Source organism: Triticum aestivum, chromosome 2D, assembly GCF_018294505.1.
Source record: "Triticum aestivum cultivar Chinese Spring chromosome 2D, IWGSC CS RefSeq v2.1, whole genome shotgun sequence".
NCBI classification, from domain to species: domain Eukaryota; kingdom Viridiplantae; phylum Streptophyta; class Magnoliopsida; order Poales; family Poaceae; genus Triticum; species Triticum aestivum.
The window spans coordinates 157,015,640-157,032,806 of record NC_057799.1 but is presented as its reverse complement, the minus strand read 5'-3'; the positions used below and the strand labels follow the sequence as shown (position 1 = coordinate 157,032,806).

Sequence of the window (17,167 nt, the reverse complement as noted above, 5' to 3'; positions counted from 1 at the left end):
TACGTTCCTTCTGGTCCAAAAAAATCTCCGTAAAGTTTCGTTGCGTTTGGACTCCGTCTGATATTGATTTCCTGTGATGTAAAAAACATGCAGAAAACAACAACTGGCACTTGGCACTATGTTAATAGGTTAGTACCAAAACATGATATAAAATGACTATAAAATGATTATAAAACATCCAAGATTGATAATATAACAGCATGAAACAAAAAATTATAGATACGTTGGAGACATATCAGCTCCTCTAACACACATCAATTGTTCCTAGCCGTGTGCGGCGCCCCCCTCCACCGTTTACTCCTCCGGTCATAGTGTCTTAGTGCTTAGGTGAAGCCCTACGTGGATCACTTCACCATTACCGTCACCACGCCGTCGTGCTGACGAAACTCTCCCTCGACACTTTGCTGGATCAAGAGTTCGAGGGACGTCATCGAGCTGAACGTGTGCAGAACTCGGAGGTGTCGTACGTTTGGTGCTTGATCGGTTGAATCGAGAAGACGTTCGACTACATCAACCGCGTTAAGCTAACGCTTCTGCTTTCGGTCTACGAGGGTACGTAGACACACTCTCCCCCTCTCGTTGCTATGCATCTCCTAGATAGATCTTTGCGTGATCGTAGGAAATTTTTTGAAATTGCATGCCACGTTCCCCAACAAAATGTTTGCGGTTCCTCTCGAAACTATTTTGAATATTAACGAAACTATTTCATAAATATTTTCTTATCACTCCTGTCCTATTAACATTCAAAAAATCATGATTACCTTAAGCTTGTGACCCTGTAGGTTCGGTAAAACATAGACATGAACAAAACCCCTTTCGTTCAATGACCGATAGCGGATCCGTGGACGTCCATATCGATCCCTATGAGTATACGAATGAAATTCGAGTGAACCTTTGGTTATCATGTGTTATTCCCTTTGCTTCGCGATACTTTACAAAATCTGAGGTGGGATATATCGCTATCCTCTTGAGTCATACACATGCTATACCTGTCTTCTTGTTACTGGTTTTGTTCTTCTTTCTCGTTGACATGTTCCAGCATCCCCGTGACATAGTCACATGTGTCTAGCCAGACAATGACGAATGACGTCACACCAAGAGGGCCCTAAGAATATCTCTCCGTCGTCAGAGGAGCAAATACCACTCTCGAGTTATCTAGTCCCTTGTCAAACTTTCCAATGAACCTATAAGTACAAATGACGTTTGAGCAACCCCAAAGTTCATCGTACGGTAAGAAGTGACTACGATACTCTCATGGTCTAAGGAACTAAAACACGTTAACACTCCATGTTATAACAATTGACTTCTGACGATATTATCTCAGAGTATAACAAACAAGTTTGGGTCGATTCAATATGATCGTTCTTCTAATGACGTACTCTCAATGTTGTTTTAGGACTATAGTTACACTAAGGATATCCTAAGATCCAGAAAACATGATCACCAACAAAACTTGAGCTAGTCTTAGAGGCGAGACTAAGAATCTTGTTTTTACCGCTTATCATTCCACACGTGCATATGAATTTTTCACTGAATTGCATATTCCAGGATCATAGCAGTTATATCATAGAATATAAACTCTCAATTATGAATATAACAATATAATAAACAATATTATTGCCTCTAGGGTATATATCCAACACAAAGTGAGTATGTAGAGCCATTGGCATACGATCTCATCACCACACAATGGAACAACTTTGGAAAATAGCAATGTTGCCACACCTACCGACCTCCATCACCACATTCATCCTTCTCCTTTTTCTGTGAAAAATTTGGGATGCTAGAAATGCACAAGTTTTCTGCGGTGTCAACCTTGATGCCAATGATGTAATCCTTAATATCATCGCCGATCTAATGCTTTGGTCCTATAGATCCAAGAACTTCGAAATCAACAGTCATGCCCCACCCCCTCCCCCCGGGGCTGTGGCGTTAAAAAAAACATAAATACCTTTGGACATGAATACTTTGAGTCTATCTAATCCATTTATCTCCAGAACCCGGTTAGCATTTCCATAAGACTACCCACAGTGGGAGTAACAAAGGTAGTAACATCACACATATCTAGGTTAAATAGATGATGTGGCATGCAATAAATGAAGAAAGAGATGAAAGTAGTAACATAGCTAGTTACTACTAGTATGAGTAACATCACACATATCAAGACAAGATGTGTCTATAGCCTAATAAATGAAGTGCTCCATATTACCACACATATGTTACCCCCCACTATAGAGGTAGTAACATAGTGGGTGTTTGGTTCCAGGGACTTTTTTGTGTTAGGACTAAAAAAGTCCCTAAAAGTCCCTAGCAAAACAAAAAGGGGGGGCTTTTTTAGGACTTTTTGCTAAAAGTCCTTAGAAGCACCTCCTTGAGAGTCTTTTTCAAAAAGTCCTAGGGACTAGAAAAAATCCTAGGACTAGAGAACCAAACACCACCATAGACTAGTAACATAGGCATGTTACTAGTCTATGTTACTACCCATTGTGGCTAGTCTAAGGAAATTCTAGCTAACCCTATCCTAAGCTTTCTCATTGTCCAGCTCAAGGATAATAGCCTCATATAACTGGATATATGTACCTCATGGGTGACTTCATGAGCAGTAATCACACTTTCTAGTATAAATCTCTCTTTTATAAAAGCAGCTTGGTTGAGGGAAATAAGCATATCTCCGAGAGGGGAAACTCTACTTGTCATGACCTTAGTGAAGATTTCAAAAGATCGATTGCTAAGGCTAATTTAGCCTAGCATCATTTTCTTTAAGGTTTAGAGCAACAATGGCAAAATTCAATCTAAAAACATCGAAAGAACCATTTTCAAAATCTCCAACAGGAGCCACTTTTTTTAGCTTCCAACAAGAGCCACTTTCCACTTTTAATCGGAAAAGGTTAAAATCTTGGTAGAAAAGGAAGGATAGGGGAAGTGTAATTTGTTCTGGCAGTATTTATGTTTTTTTTTCAACAGCGCTTTAATTTAACCTCTTCTTCGAGTATAGTAGTAGTTGGAAAAGAACAAATGCCTGGTCGCTTCGATCCCTGCGCAGAGTTTGATCGTTCAAGATCCCCGCATGGAGTTACTGTGGTGCGGCAACCGAAAGGTCCAGCGCCGATACGAATTCCCGGGTTAATTAAACCACGGCCATTTTATAAGCAGCGCGCAGATCGCCTCCAGGCCAAACCATAGCAGAAGCCAACACAAGCACATTGGCGTAGACATGTCGCGGCAGGGCGTGGACGAGGAGGAGGAGGACCAGAAGCCGGTGATCAAGCCCGGCGTGCACGTGACACTCAAGGTGCGGAACACCGACGGCCACACCGTCTACCGCACCATGCGGCGGACGGAGCAGCTGCAGAGCCTCATGGACTTCTACTACGCCAGCGTGCCGGCGGTCCAGCGCGGCACGGGGCGGTTCCTGTACGACGGCGGCCGGCTGCGCGGCTGGCAGACGCCGGCGGAGCTCCAGATGGAGGACGGCGACGAGGTGGACTTCTTCACCGAGCTGCTGGGAGGCGGCGGGACAAGCGCGCTCCCGAAAGCTGAGCGGGGCATGGCGGCGGATCTCCGTTTCGTCACGCTCAAGGTGGTCGATCAGGAGCAGCGCCTGGTCCGCCGCACCATCAGGATGACCGCCCAGCTCCAGATTGTCATGGATGCGTACTACGACGAGGCGGGGGACGTCGTCAGAGGCACCGGCTCCTTCTGGTTCGAAAACGTTCGGCTGCGCGGCGAGCGCACGCCGGCGTATTTCAAGCTGCAAGACGGGGACGCCATCGACTTTGAAACGCAGCTTGGCGGCGGGATCCCGTTCTAGGCAGTAGTGCTCATATCATATTTGCATTGCACTTCACCAAGTGATCGCCGAGCTCTTTAGGGAACGCAAAATAAAATATGATGCATTTCGATGTTCCCGGTTTCAGTTCATTTCAATGTCGTCGTAGTTCTATCTTCACTCCGTTTCTGGCTTCACAAACCACAGTGCTCATATGGTTTTCAGATGGTGGGTTGTAAAATACTTCCTCCGTTCCTAAATATAAGTCTTTTTAAAGATTCACTAGATGGACTACATACGGAGCAAAATGAATGAATCTAAACTTAAAATGCATCTATATACATCCGTATGTGGTTCATAATGAAATCTCTACAAAGACTTATATTTAGGAACGGAGGGAGTACTATGTATCCAACTAGTCATTTCGCTGCGTTTGAGGGTCCTTTTTTATTCGAAAGATCTTCATATAAGATTTAGTCATTTAGATGGATTAAAATCGTTATGAAATTATCCTATCTGGATTGCTTGGTTTGTATGACTGAATCATCATGCAAAAGAATTTCTAAGATTACTTTCCACTGTATTTTTTAGCTCTACATGTTCATTTTCAGGGCATGTACATATGCATTTTCAATACTTTATAAGATTTTTTTTGTGTGGATGCCAACCATTAGATCCTTGTACTCCCTTTTTTTATGACACGGCAATGCTACGTTTTTTCTATTTCCAGTTTGACTCCTAAACTTCCTACTGAAGGTAATGAAGTTGAGCCCTGCTTAGCTTCAGCTTTTATCGACGGATTCCGCTTCCGCGCAGCAGAATATGAACCAAAGGGCGAACCTAGCAAAATCTGATTCCAGAAATCCGCTGCCAAAATCTGAACCAAAAGCGGAAGCAGCTCAAGACGTGCTTTCCAAAATCTGATTCCACTGCGGGCCAAAATCTGAAAAAGTTGTATCAGCTGGTTTGACAAATGACCTACATCTTTTTTACATCAGATTTTCCATAGTTGTTTTTCCACAGCAGATTTTCACAGCTGCTTTTAGAAATCCACGGCCGAACCAAACAGGGCCTTAGGGTTACAGGGTTACGTCGAAAATTGACTCCCTTCGTCTGCTTCCAACTACATAGGGCGAGCGGCGGCTTGGAAGTAAAGCCCTGCTTAGAAAACCAGATCTTTTTGGGTTTGACCTGAGATCCTCAACTAAGCCCCTCCATAAGCTGAAAAGAACTGGACCTAAGTAAAAGCGATGAAAGGAGTGAACAATAATTTATTTTTTTGATAATGTAGATATTTATACTCCCTCCGTTCTAAATTACTTACAGAAATGAAGACGTACTTTTTAGTTTTAGATACATCATTTATGCGACAAGTAGTAATTTGGGACCGAGGAAGTAGTATCGAAAGACATGAGCGAAAAATAGAACAAACCACTGAGCCGTCGAACCACACAATACTCTGCATCGTTGTGCGGATGATCTGATGTTATGTCCAACTGATGTCAAAGTTTTGGTAGGCAAGAGTTCCTCCTCTTAAGCAAGCGCTGTTGCGACTTCATTGCTGTTCCCTGGAGCACCGATTTGATTTGGGCGTCATGTTTATGGTCACGCAAGCTTAGAGCCAACTTTCGTCTCGCCTTCCCTTAAAATAAAATAAAAAACTTTAGTCTCGCCACTCGCCTGATGTTAATGGATTTTCATCACTTCTCAAACAGATAAACATGGAGATGTCCCTAAAGGAAAGCATAGCACCTTGCTAGACAGCCAAAGCATATGTGAAAGCTCGGCACTACTCCACTCTCAAGGCCTTCCAAAAAATATGAAGCAAAAAAAAATCTGAAGAAGCCCTGCGTAATTTATTGTTCGGTGAAACTTCTTTTCTTCCTATGATCGTCCAGGACCCGCTGCCGCTGCATAGGAGAGACGGATAGCAGCCACTTGCTGAACTCGAGGTCGTTCATACCCACACAGGCCGCGATACGGCTGAACTCCTTCCGTTTCTGTTCCTCCACCGAGCGAAGTTTCGCCCTGTCCGCCGTGGGCTTTATTTGCTTCTTACTATGCAGGCCTTCCGAGGTGCCCTCGACGCGTTCTTCTGTCGCGTCGTCGTTTCTTTCGTTGTTGTCGTCGTCGTGCGTCCTAGAGTTAACAACGTCCTCGTTCCGGTGAGCATACACAACTCCTGTTTACAGGGAACAAACTCTGTCAGTAAGTGCTCGGTTTCATAAATCGGCTTAGCAGGCACGCAACATTTTGTTCGCAATAAGTTGACATACTAGCATCGTTCTGGAATGAATAATGAACATGCAACTATGGCAGAAAAACTAGAGCATATTCTCTACATCAAAAACTGAAGAGTGGAAATATTTAGGATCCAAACACAGCTCGTGAGGCTAATGAAGTGTAAAGCTCAACTCAAGAAAATGGATTTTGTAGTGCGACCTTGTAAAATAAAACATTCTGCAAATATTAAGTTTGTGTGTCGGGACATGGGATGAAATCTCTTTCTGATTATGTGAATGAAAGAGGCTGGGCACCAATACACACAACTCAAAATGACTAGAGCCGGTATTTGAAATGAAGAGTTGACATGGAAATTAAAATGTTCAATTGCTAATATCAAATTATTTTCCACACACCAGGAGTAACATGCTACTTAGTCATTTCTCCCTCTAAAGCTTTCATACATCATATTACAGCACAGCAATTAAAGCGGTTTAAATCAAGATACTGACAGGACTTACCATAATCAGCCAATGCCTGATTTTCATCACCTATTGCTGCCGTGGATGATTTCATTTGCCCTTGTGTACCAAATAAATCAGTGTCAACTATTTCTCTTATCCCTGTTTCTTCAGATGTTTTAGCTTTCTCATCCTCTCCGTGCATCTCAATAATCTCACTAGTAAAAAGCTTATCAGACAAGTCACGGAACAGATTACAGATCCCAAAGAGCTCACCCTGAAATTTCTTGTCATCCTGAAACAAACAAGTTAACCAAATTAACCAATGTTCAAAACTAGACAGAGCCCTGGTACATAGTGACTGATGTGGTGTTGTTAAAGAGATTACCAAAAAGCCAAAAACTGAAGTGTGCTTATAAGTGCAGCAAATTCTTATACTTACAACATCCAAACTAACAGCTCAAGTTGAAATTAAGCAAATAAACACCAATCTGTGCAATAATGTGAAGTTCACCTGTCTTGTTCCTTATATAATGCCATCTAACCATAAATACTAATGAAGTTATCCGTAGACTAGTAAAGATATAAACTTCTATGTAACAATGCCAATACAACCAGGTACTTTACATAGACTTGTGAATTCTTACATTACCCTGCATTAGGAAGGGAGGGAGGGACTCATTGTTGATTTGAGTAAATTCAAAATGTTGATATCAAACTAATGTTTAATTATCAAATGCTTTCAACCAACACATTCCTCAAGTGTAAAAAACATGTTTCTGAACATAATATGGCCTCACCCTTTAAGTAATAATTGAATATTCAGCCCAAAAGATAAAACACAGCCATGAAATGAGAAGCATGCAATTTTTTAAAAGAACCAAGTGCATCAGGTGATTAGGAGAAAATAAAAATTATAGTGGGATAGGAAAGGAACATTATTTTGGTTCTTATGTTTAAAACTTGATGTATTCTTCCAAATATTAGGATTCCAGTTCTTGATTACCATTTTCTAAGATAATGGGCCAAATAAACCTCGCCCCCATCACCTTTTGTGCTTAATTTGTCCACAACTGTAAATACCTCAAGTAAAGTACATCAGATTCTCCACCTAATCTTATTAAAGTTCTGAAGCAAATGTGGCATTACCTGCACACCATCAAAGTATCGCTTTTCTATTTTCCCTGAGACTGCAATGTTGGAAAGCTGTTGTTTATATATTTGTCGAGAATAAATGAGTTCTTCTAGGGATCCAGCTCCAAGTAGGCGAAATACTGTGACATGCCGTTTCTGTCCAAATCGGAACGATCTGTCCTGTGCTTGCAAGTCTTGTGCAGGATTCCAACTTGGATCAAAAATCACCACACGGTTAGCACTGACAAGGTTAACGCCTAAATTGCCTGCCCGGGTAGATATAAGAAAAACCTGCAAAAAAGTGTTTCGCACAATAAATTCACCGAGCTTTCTAAACAAAGAATAGACTGAAATACAAATACAAATCAACATAAATTTACCTGTTTGCTAGGGCTTTTGTTGAATTCGTCAACTAGCGATTGGCGTGCATTCATGGGTGTTGACCCGTCTAAGCGAGAAAAGCAGTAACCCTTCCTTATAAGAAACTTCTCTAGTATGTCGAGCATTCTATTTGTAAAGTTTATATGTGAAATAAAACAATTAGTCACACACAAATGATGTTCAAAGTGGCATATCTAAAGTACAAATATCTAAAAAAGAAAACTTTCCAGAAATAAACGCAACGCTAAAAAGTGCAAAGAAGATGACTACACAAATAAGTTACCATAATATAGGCTAGGGTTTGTTTGAACCTTTTTATAGTGCAAAATAGGCTCTGTTTCGGATCAGTGCAAGTTATATAAGGGTCGGGTGGTAAAAATTGACAAGTTACAAAAGTTTTAATTCGTCAACATCTTATCATCATCGCTTAAGTTACAATAAAGATTAATAAAATACTCCGCCTGGGATCATTTTGGCATAAATAGCAGCACTTTAACAAATGGGGCCATGGGGGTATTCTGGGCTACAACAAAGCATGCCTACTTAGTGGAAAAAATACAAATAATTATAAATGACTATCGATCGAAGAAAAGGGAAGAGATCTTACTTTAATAGAAGTATGATAGTTTCATGCATTCGTGATCCATCGTCAAATTATTGTTCAAAACCAAGAGTTCTTAGTTATGAAATACTCCCTCCATATCACAGATAAGTGATGTTTTGGACATCAAAACAGTTTTCGTGGTGTAACTTTGACCACTTATTTCTATTGTAATATATCTATGGAACCCAAGAAAATTATAAGACTCTAAAAATACTTTTTGAGACAAATCTTTATCTTCAAATTTCCAATCCAAATAATTAAAAATGATGTTCATAGTCAAAATTTTGGAAGTTTGACTGAAAGCATGTCCAAAACATCACTTATTATGATATGGAGGCAGTATGGCCTTTTTGCTTTCCTTGAAATATGACAAACTTGATTGGTTGTAAAGCCAATATAAAGATGTTTTTTGCTGTTGATATAACTAATTTGCTAATACAGTTGGCAAACATCTCTTGGTTCTAACTGAGGAAATAAATAACACTAATTTGTGCCATAAAACAGGGTAACTGCAAAACGGCGATTGGATCTAGATATATATACCTCACTGGGTAGCTAAGGTAAATGGAAATATATCAAGTCTTTTAGTGAGTAATCAATAGCACACAAACAAACAATACCTGACAGAATAGCTGAAAAGAAGAATCTTGTCACCCTGTAGGGTCCACAAAGACAGAAGTCTTTCCAGTGCACGCATCTTTCCACAGTGTTCTGAGTCACTGAGACCCATGAAATTCTCACTTTTAGCACTACCGCCAACTAATTCAATATCTGTATCAAAGACAGCAGCCGCAAGCTCAGCGTCTTTCTTCTGCTTCTCAATCTCATCCCTTGGATTGGGCTTTATCAATTCCAGATGGTTACTAATCTACATGAAGGGAAACTAAGTTACAAGAACTTCAAAATTGAAACTGTCGAAGGTATTACAAGAATAAAAAATAACCTGCTGAAGCTTGACAAGGCAAGGAAGAACAAGGCAGAAGGGGCATAGAGGACAGCCATCCAGATTCTCTCTGTGGAGATAGGACCAGATAATGCCACGTGGTTCAATTTTCTTGCAACACTCAACCTGAGTCAGAGGACTTCCACAGCTACAGGGGAGATCCTTATTTACAAGGATTTGTATGTCAGGCTGTTGCAGCATTCTTCTATAAACACGTTTTTGAACATCACTCATTCTGCAGAAAACAATATTATCTTCCTTCCCAAGCATGAGATGCCCAATAGTCTCCTCTTTTGTTCTTCTCAACAGGAATTTCTTTAGAACAGAGACAAGGTGCTTCTTGCGCTTATCAGCAACTTGAACAAATCTCTCAGGAGCGCTTAATCTCTGGCCATGTTTTAAGGGCTCGTCATAATATTCTCTAAAGTGTTCTCGGTCCCCCAAACAACCAGGTACAACCCAGTCAAACACATTAAATAATTCCATTATCTTGTTCTGCATTATGGTTCCTGTGAGACAAAAGCGTTTTTGTGTAGTAATTCCCAAGCAGGCTGTATATAACTTCGATTTTTCATTCTTGAGTCGGTGTGCCTCATCAACCACCACTAGTTCCCATGAGATGTCACATAAAACCTTGTCACGAGTCCTAAAAGTATCAAAACTGGTAATGAGCACCTCTAGTCCTTGACCTTCAATTTTTTCAAGAACTAAGTCACGATTTGGACCATGATAGACAGCAACAGAAAAATTTGCCCACTCAGAAAATTCATTTTCCCAATTCCGAATTACTGAAGTGGGACAGAGGATGAGTACAGGACTGGACTTCTTTCCTTTGTCTGTTGATTTCTCGCCCTGATTATTATCTTTTCCAATAACAGAGGATAAAAATGCTATTGTTTGAATAGTCTTTCCCAATCCCCTAAAATATAATAAGAGAAAGTATTAATAAATCTAAACGAATATATGTCAATGGGTCTGCCCATTGAATGTATGAAGTACAGAATTCACTCAACTACATTGATCGCATAAATGCCTAAGAAAATCATGTGTATGATAACCAATCTACAGTATAAGCTAAGCTGCATTTCTTTAACAGGTGTCCAAAAGGTTCCTGAATGATCCTAGCGCCAGAAACCCTTTTGAATGTTAGGGTTTCATTTAATGTTACTTTGATACTTTGAAATATATTGATACGTTGAACTCTGGAAATTAAGAACATGGATGATGAAAATCATAAGAAAGAGAATGATTAAAAGGAAGTCGGGCGTTACACATGACTCCACATCCATCATATTTTGTGCAAAGTCTACCTCATATCCAACCAGTTGCTAAACTGATATTATCTGCAGTTAATGAAAAGGACTTGACAATTCTCATTATATCCAGTTCCGAACCTAGTATTATCTACAGTTAAGGAAAATGAGATGGAAATTCCAATCTATTGTTTTGCTTCCATATACAATGTTTTAGATGTGAATATGTGATTGTGGATGCTGTACAGTTAATTTCAGTTCAGCCACAAAAATCTAAGAGCATTCTTATAATATAGTAACACAACAACTGTCAAGTCTTACATATCATCTCCAAGCACGCCGCCATGGTTGTTTCTATACAGATTGTATAAGAATCTCACACCATCCCTCTGATGCGCAAGTAGCCTGCAATTAATTGATGGGGGCACCTACAACCACACAAAATAAAATTACAGTAATACGAAACTAATGATAGTAACTAAAATATCTACCAGAAGAAAATATATTTCTGACAATGTGGATCACACAAATAATGGATGAACACTCGCAGTCTGTTTTATAAAAATTTAAGCAGGCAACAATGCATCGATTGGCAATAGCAAAAGATACAAAAGGCATATGTCGCGGGTAGAATCGAAGAGAAGCGAATCCGTATTAGAAGGTCCAGTGAGCATTCATCATGTAAAGACACACTACGCTACGAAACCTTGTCGGTGGTATAATTGGGTCAGCACATGGGAGTGCGCATGAGCAAACTTTCGGTTCCGCAAACTTGCAGCAAATATTAACACCTAAGCTTTAGTCTGGTTTGAACCTATAAATTTTTAGAGTTAAAAGCAGGAAACTACCTAGGTTTGCAGAAAACCACCAGCTTGCTAATTTTCTGCAAAAGTCACCGTGTTTCTAGTAACTTTTTTGCCATGTGAATCCCCATGAGGGAGGAGCCCCGAATTGAAAGGTGTAAGGATCAATCTTTGAAATGTTTAAAGCCTACTTAATAACCTAAACAATAGTAGGTTTCGGGGAATATTTAGGTTTTATTTTGCCATGTGAATCCCCATGAAGGAGGAGCCCCGCATTGTAACCAGAGGGAAATTGAGGGAGGAGAACACAATTACGATGGTACCTGGACGATGGGGTGCTCTCCGAGCGGCGAGAGGACAAGTGGCTCATAGGGCCCGCGGGGCTCAAAGGAAGCCGCTGGTGGCGGGGCCGGACGGCGTCGGGGGCGGGGGGCCACGTCCTCCTCCGACGAAGAAGTCGGTTGTTCGGCCGCATCCTCCGCTGTCTTCTGGCTCAAGGGTTTGGGAGGGGACGGTGGCGGCGCGGGCAGGGAGTAGGAGGCCTCGAGTCGGAGGAGCTGCTGCGAGAGGGAGGTCTTGGGCGGCCTCCGCGGTGGGCGAGGAGGCGAGGGCGATCGGGGTTGAGATTGGCTCTGCGCGGAGGAGGAAGAGCAGGGAAGGAGTGTTTCCTTGAGGCGGTTGAGCGACATGGCGACCGGCGGCGGCGGTGGTTTCCGGTGAGCGAAATTGGTCAATTGCCACTTCAAAACACCTTTTATATAACGTATAAATTTTATTTGAACTATAATTTGATAAAAAAAATAGGTTTACAAGGTAAATTCGCAAGGAGAATTTGAAACTTTGCACACCACACAAAGAAAACGAAAAATATAAAAGAACTCTACCATAGTAAAATGGGTTGAAAAAAACAAAAGGGAAACTTAACATTTATTGACGTGTGTCATATTCCTAACTCTCTAGAGTAGACTAGAGTAGAGTGCAAATTCGGTACGAAGATAATGACTTGATTAGGTAGATTTAAAAATTTAGATGGACAGCTTTACAGATGATAAGTGAAAATCCGTAGGCTCAGGAATTGGCCAGTACGCCTAGTAGAAGCATCATCGACCAAGGAGAAAACTTTTACGACATACAAGAAATCCATATAGGTTATATAGGAAAGGTAAACGTATATACTAGTTCGACTTCTACTTCTAGACATCGGATCCATCGACATGAATACAAGATTTTAGCGCATAACAAATAGACGTTGCAACACATAGAGATCTCGGCACTTTCCGTCGAGACCTAGTTGATCACATTGACTTCCGTCGAGACCTAGTTGGTCTCATTGGCGTTGGGTATATAAGAGCATCCTTTAATGTGTAGTATTTATTTGAATTATTTTGAAACAATTTAAAGTTTACAAAATAGAACTCCAGGGAGAATTTGAAACTCAATTACTTACGACACAGAGAAAACGCACAAAAAAATCTCTATCATAGAAAAATGAGTTGAGAAAGACAAGACAAAACATAAAATTTATTGGTGTGTGTTATGTTCCTAACTCTGTGGAGTATAGCAACAACAAATTTGAGATGTAGATAATGACTCAACTATGAAGATATGGGAATTTAGGTCTAATACAAGTTCTTCCTCATCTCAACTACCTCCATCTAACGCTTAAGTAGGCGTCGCTTCCTCTTGTAAATGGGTTAAAACCCTAACGTATGACTTACAAGGCCCATGGTACATATTAGGCCATAGTCAAGTGCGGGGGTAGACACTTCAATGGGACGCGTGACATTCTCCCTCCTTTTTGAAGACGGCTTGTCCTCACAGAGCACAAGCAAGGCTTGAGTCGTGGGCGTCCTCCCAAATGATGGTGCCTGTAAGCCTTTCAAGTGCACACGGACCAGAGTCATGGTTGTCGTGTCGTGGAACACCAAGCCCGATAAGTGATTGATGCCGGAGTAGGAATGAATGCGAAAACCGAAGAGATAAGCATTAGGGTGGCATTCACCCTTGTCAGGGTTTGCACATGGCGATTCAGTTGGGATAAGCGGACCCACCGGGTGGACTTGACTCGACTCGGGAAAAATATGCAATGGTGCCCACCTGTTGGAAAATATGCCCTAAGGGCAATCATGTGATGATGTTATTTTCTTGTGTATATATGACTTACTAGACCAACAGTGCGTGATACGTCTCCAACGTATCTATAATTTTTTATTGTTCCATGCTATTATATTATCTGTTTTGGATGTTTAATGGGCTTTAATATGCTCTTTTATATTATTTTTGGGACTAACCTATTAACCGGAGGCCCAGTGACAGTTGCTGTCTTTTTGCCTATTTCAGTGTTTCGCAGAAAAGGAATATCAAACGGAATCCAAACGGAACGAAACCTTCGACAGGATCTTTCTTGGAACAAACGCAATCCAGGAGACTTGGAGTGGAAGTCAGAGACGCAACGAGGCGGCCACGAGGCAGGAGGGCGCGCCCAGGGGGGTGGGCGCGCCCCCCACCCTCATGGGTCCCTCGTAGCTCCACCGACGTACTTCTTTCGCCTATATATACCCTTGTACCCTAAAAACATCAAGGAGAGCCACGAAACCACTTTTCCACCGCCGCAACCTTCTATACCCGTGAGATCCCATCTGGGGCCTTTTCCGGCGATCTGCCGAAGGGGGATTCGATCACGGAGGGCTTCTACATCAACGTCATAGCCTCTCCGATGATGTGTGAGTAGTTTACCACAGACCTTCGGGTCCATAGTTATTAGCTAGATGACTTCTTCTCTCTCTTTGGTTCGCAATACAAAGTTCTCCTCGATGTTCTTGGAGATCTATTCGATGTAATATTCTTTTGCGGTGTGTTTGCCGAGATCCGGTGGATTGTGGGTTTATGATCAAAATTATCTATGAACAATATTTGGTTCTTCTCTGAATTCTTATATGTATGATTTGATATATTTGCAAGTTTCTTCGAATTATCGGTTTAGTTTGGCCTACTAGATTGATCTTTCTTGGAATGGAGAAGTGCTTAGCTTTGGGTTCAATCTTGCGGTGTCCTTTCCAAGTGATAGTAGGGGCAGCAAGGAACGTATTGTATTGTTGCCATCAAGGATAAAAAGATGGGGTTTATATCATATTGCTTGAGTTTATCCCTCTACATCATGTCATCTTGCCTAATGCGTTACTCTGTTCTTATGAACTTAATACTCGAGATGCATGCTGGATAGCGGTCGATGTGTGGAGTAATAGTAGTAGATGCAGAATCGTTTCGGTCTACTTGACACGGACGTGATGCCTATATTCATGATCATGCCTAGATATTCTCATAACTATGCGCTTTTCTATCAATTGCTCGGCAGTAATTTGTTCACCCACCGTAATATATGCTATCATGAGAGAAGCCACTAGTGAAACCTATGGCCCCCGGGTTTACTTTACATCATATAAGTTTCCGATCTACAATTCTAGTTTACTATTTATTTTGCAATCTTTATTTTCCAATCTATACAACAAAAATACCAAAAATATTTATCTTATTATCTTTATCAGATCTCACTTTTGCAAGTGGCCGTGAAGGGATTGACAACCCCTTTATCGCGTTGGTTGCAAGGTTCTTGATTGTTTGTGCAGGTACTAGGTGACTTGCGAGTAGTCTCCTACTGGATTGATACCTTGGTTCTCAAAAACTGAGGGAAATACTTACGCTACTTTGTTGCATCACCCTTTCCTCTTCAAGGGAAAACCAACGCATGCTCAAGAGGTAGCAAGAAGGATTTCTGGCACCGTTGCCGGGGAGATCTACGCTCGAGTCAAGACATACCAAGTACCCATCACAAACTCTTATCCCTCGCATTATATTATTTGTCATTTGCCTCTCGTTTTCCTCCCCCCCCTTCACCTTTGTCGTTTTATTAGCCCTTTTTCGTTCGTCTCTTTTCGCTTGCTTCTTGTGTGCTTGTGTGTTGGATTGATTGTTTGTCACGATGGCTCAAGATAATACTAAATTATGTGACATTTCCAATACGAACAACAATGATTTTATTAGCACTCCGATTGCTCCTATTACCGATGCTGAATCTTGTGAAATTAATGCTGCTTTGTTGAATCTTGTCATGAAAAAACAATTTTTTTGGCCTTCCTAGTGAAGATGCCGCTACCCATCTAAACAACTTTGTTGATTTGTGCGATATGCAAAAGAAGAAAGATATGGATAATGATATTGTTAAATTGAAGCTATTTCCGTTTTCGCTTAGAGATCGTGCTAAAACTTGGTTCTCTTCTTTGCCTAAAAATAGTATTGATTCATGGAATAAGTGCAAAGATGCTTTTATCTCTAAGTATTTTACTCCCGCTAAGATCATCTCTCTTAGAAACGATATTATGAATTTTAAGCAACTTGATCATGAGCATGTTGCACAAGCTTGGGAGAGCATGAAATTAATGATACGTAATTGCCCTACACATGGTTTGAATCTATGGATGATTATACAAAAAAATTATGCCGGATTGAATTTTGCTTCTAGAAATCTTTTAGATTCGGCCGCGGGAGGAACTTTTATGGAAATCACTTTAGGAGAAGCTACTAAACTCCTAGATAATATTATGGTTAATTATTCTCAATGGCATACCGAAAGATCCACTACTAAAAAGGTTCATGCGATAGAAGAGATTAATGTTTTGAGTGGAAAGATGGATGAACTTATGAAATTGTTTGCTAATAAGAGTGTTTCTTCTAATCCTAATGATATGCCTTTGTCCACTTTGATTGAGAATAATAATGAATCTATGGATGTGAATTTTGTTGGTAGGAACAACTTTGGTAATAATGCGTATAGAGGAAACTTTAATTCTAGGCTGTTTCCTAGTAATTTCTCTAATAATTATGGTAATTCCTACAACAAATATTATGGAAATTTTAATAAGATGCCCTCTGATTTTGAGACTAGTGTTAAAGAATTTATGAATTCACAAAAAAATTTCAACGCTTTGCTTGAAGAACAATTGCCTAAGATTGATGAGTTGGCTAGGAACGTGGATAGAATTTCTCTTGATGTTGATTCTTTGAAACTTAGGTCTCTTCCACCTAATCATGATATCAATGAGTCTCTCAAAGCCATGATAATTTCCATTAATGAGTGCAAAGAAAGAACCGCTAGGATGCGTGCTAAAAAAGATTGCTTTGTGAAAGCGTGTTCTTCTAGTTTTCATGATAATAATGATGAAGATCTGAAAGTGATTGATGTGTCTCCTATTAAATCTTTGTTTTCCAATATGAATCTTGATAAAGATGGGACTGGAGATGAGTCAACTTTAGTTAAAAGGCGTCCCAATGATTCGGAGTTTTTAGATCTTGATGCTAAAATTAATACAAGTGGGATTGAAGAGGTCAAAACTTTACATAGCAATGAACCCACTATTTTGGATTTCAAGGAATTTAATTATGATAATTTCTCTTTGATAGATTGTATTTCCTTGTTGCAATCTGTGTTAAATTCTCCTCATGTGCATGATCAAAATAAGGCCTTTACTAAACATATCGTTGATGATTTAATGCAATCTTATGAAGAAAAGCTTGAATTAGAAGTTTCTATCCCTAGAAA

At 40.4% G+C, this 17,167-nt stretch overlaps 2 protein-coding genes across 4 annotated transcripts; one reads left to right on the top strand and one right to left on the bottom strand.

Annotated features, from left to right (window-relative positions):
• Positions 1 to 3,136: 3,136 nt before the first annotated feature.
• LOC123049100 (uncharacterized) lies at positions 3,137 to 4,003 on the top strand. Its single transcript, XM_044472091.1, has one exon. The coding sequence runs from the start codon at positions 3,215 to 3,217 to the stop codon at positions 3,809 to 3,811; it is 597 nt and encodes a 198-aa protein (XP_044328026.1). The 5' UTR covers positions 3,137 to 3,214; the 3' UTR covers positions 3,812 to 4,003.
• Positions 4,004 to 4,711: 708 nt separating this feature from the next.
• LOC123052318 (switch 2) lies at positions 4,712 to 12,305 on the bottom strand. Of its 3 annotated transcripts, none has more exons than XR_006424608.1 (9): positions 11,895 to 12,305; positions 11,090 to 11,196; positions 9,516 to 10,434; positions 9,193 to 9,440; positions 7,968 to 8,094; positions 7,603 to 7,878; positions 6,514 to 6,748; positions 5,522 to 5,951; positions 4,712 to 5,406 (listed from the first exon to the last, which is right to left on the bottom strand). XR_006424608.1 is itself a non-coding variant. In XM_044475457.1 (8 exons), exons 1-8 carry the CDS (start codon positions 12,258 to 12,260, stop codon positions 5,626 to 5,628), a joined length of 2,604 nt encoding a protein of 867 aa, XP_044331392.1. In that variant the 5' UTR covers positions 12,261 to 12,305; the 3' UTR covers positions 5,451 to 5,625. The 3 variants fall into 3 exon arrangements, 1 of the variants encoding a protein (XP_044331392.1); XR_006424607.1 differs by having other exon boundaries at positions 4,713 to 5,411; XM_044475457.1 differs by lacking the exon at positions 4,712 to 5,406 and having other exon boundaries at positions 5,451 to 5,951.
• Between the last annotated feature and the right edge of the window lie 4,862 nt (positions 12,306 to 17,167).

What these genes read in the sequence shown, in the direction of transcription:
- LOC123049100 (XM_044472091.1), top strand. Translation starts at nt 3,215, where the DNA reads ATGTCGCGGCAGGGCGTGGACGAGGAGGAGGAGGACCAGAAGCCGGTG.
- LOC123052318 (XM_044475457.1), bottom strand. Translation starts at nt 12,260, where the DNA reads ATGTCGCTCAACCGCCTCAAGGAAACACTCCTTCCCTGCTCTTCCTCC. An exon ending in GAGAGCACCCCATCGTCCAG is followed by an intron (nt 11,197 to 11,894) that starts GTACCATCGTAA and finishes GTGTGGTTGTAG; the next exon opens with GTGCCCCCATCAATTAATTG. An exon ending in GCCTTGTCAAGCTTCAGCAG is followed by an intron (nt 9,441 to 9,515) that starts GTTATTTTTTAT and finishes CCCTTCATGTAG; the next exon opens with ATTAGTAACCATCTGGAATT.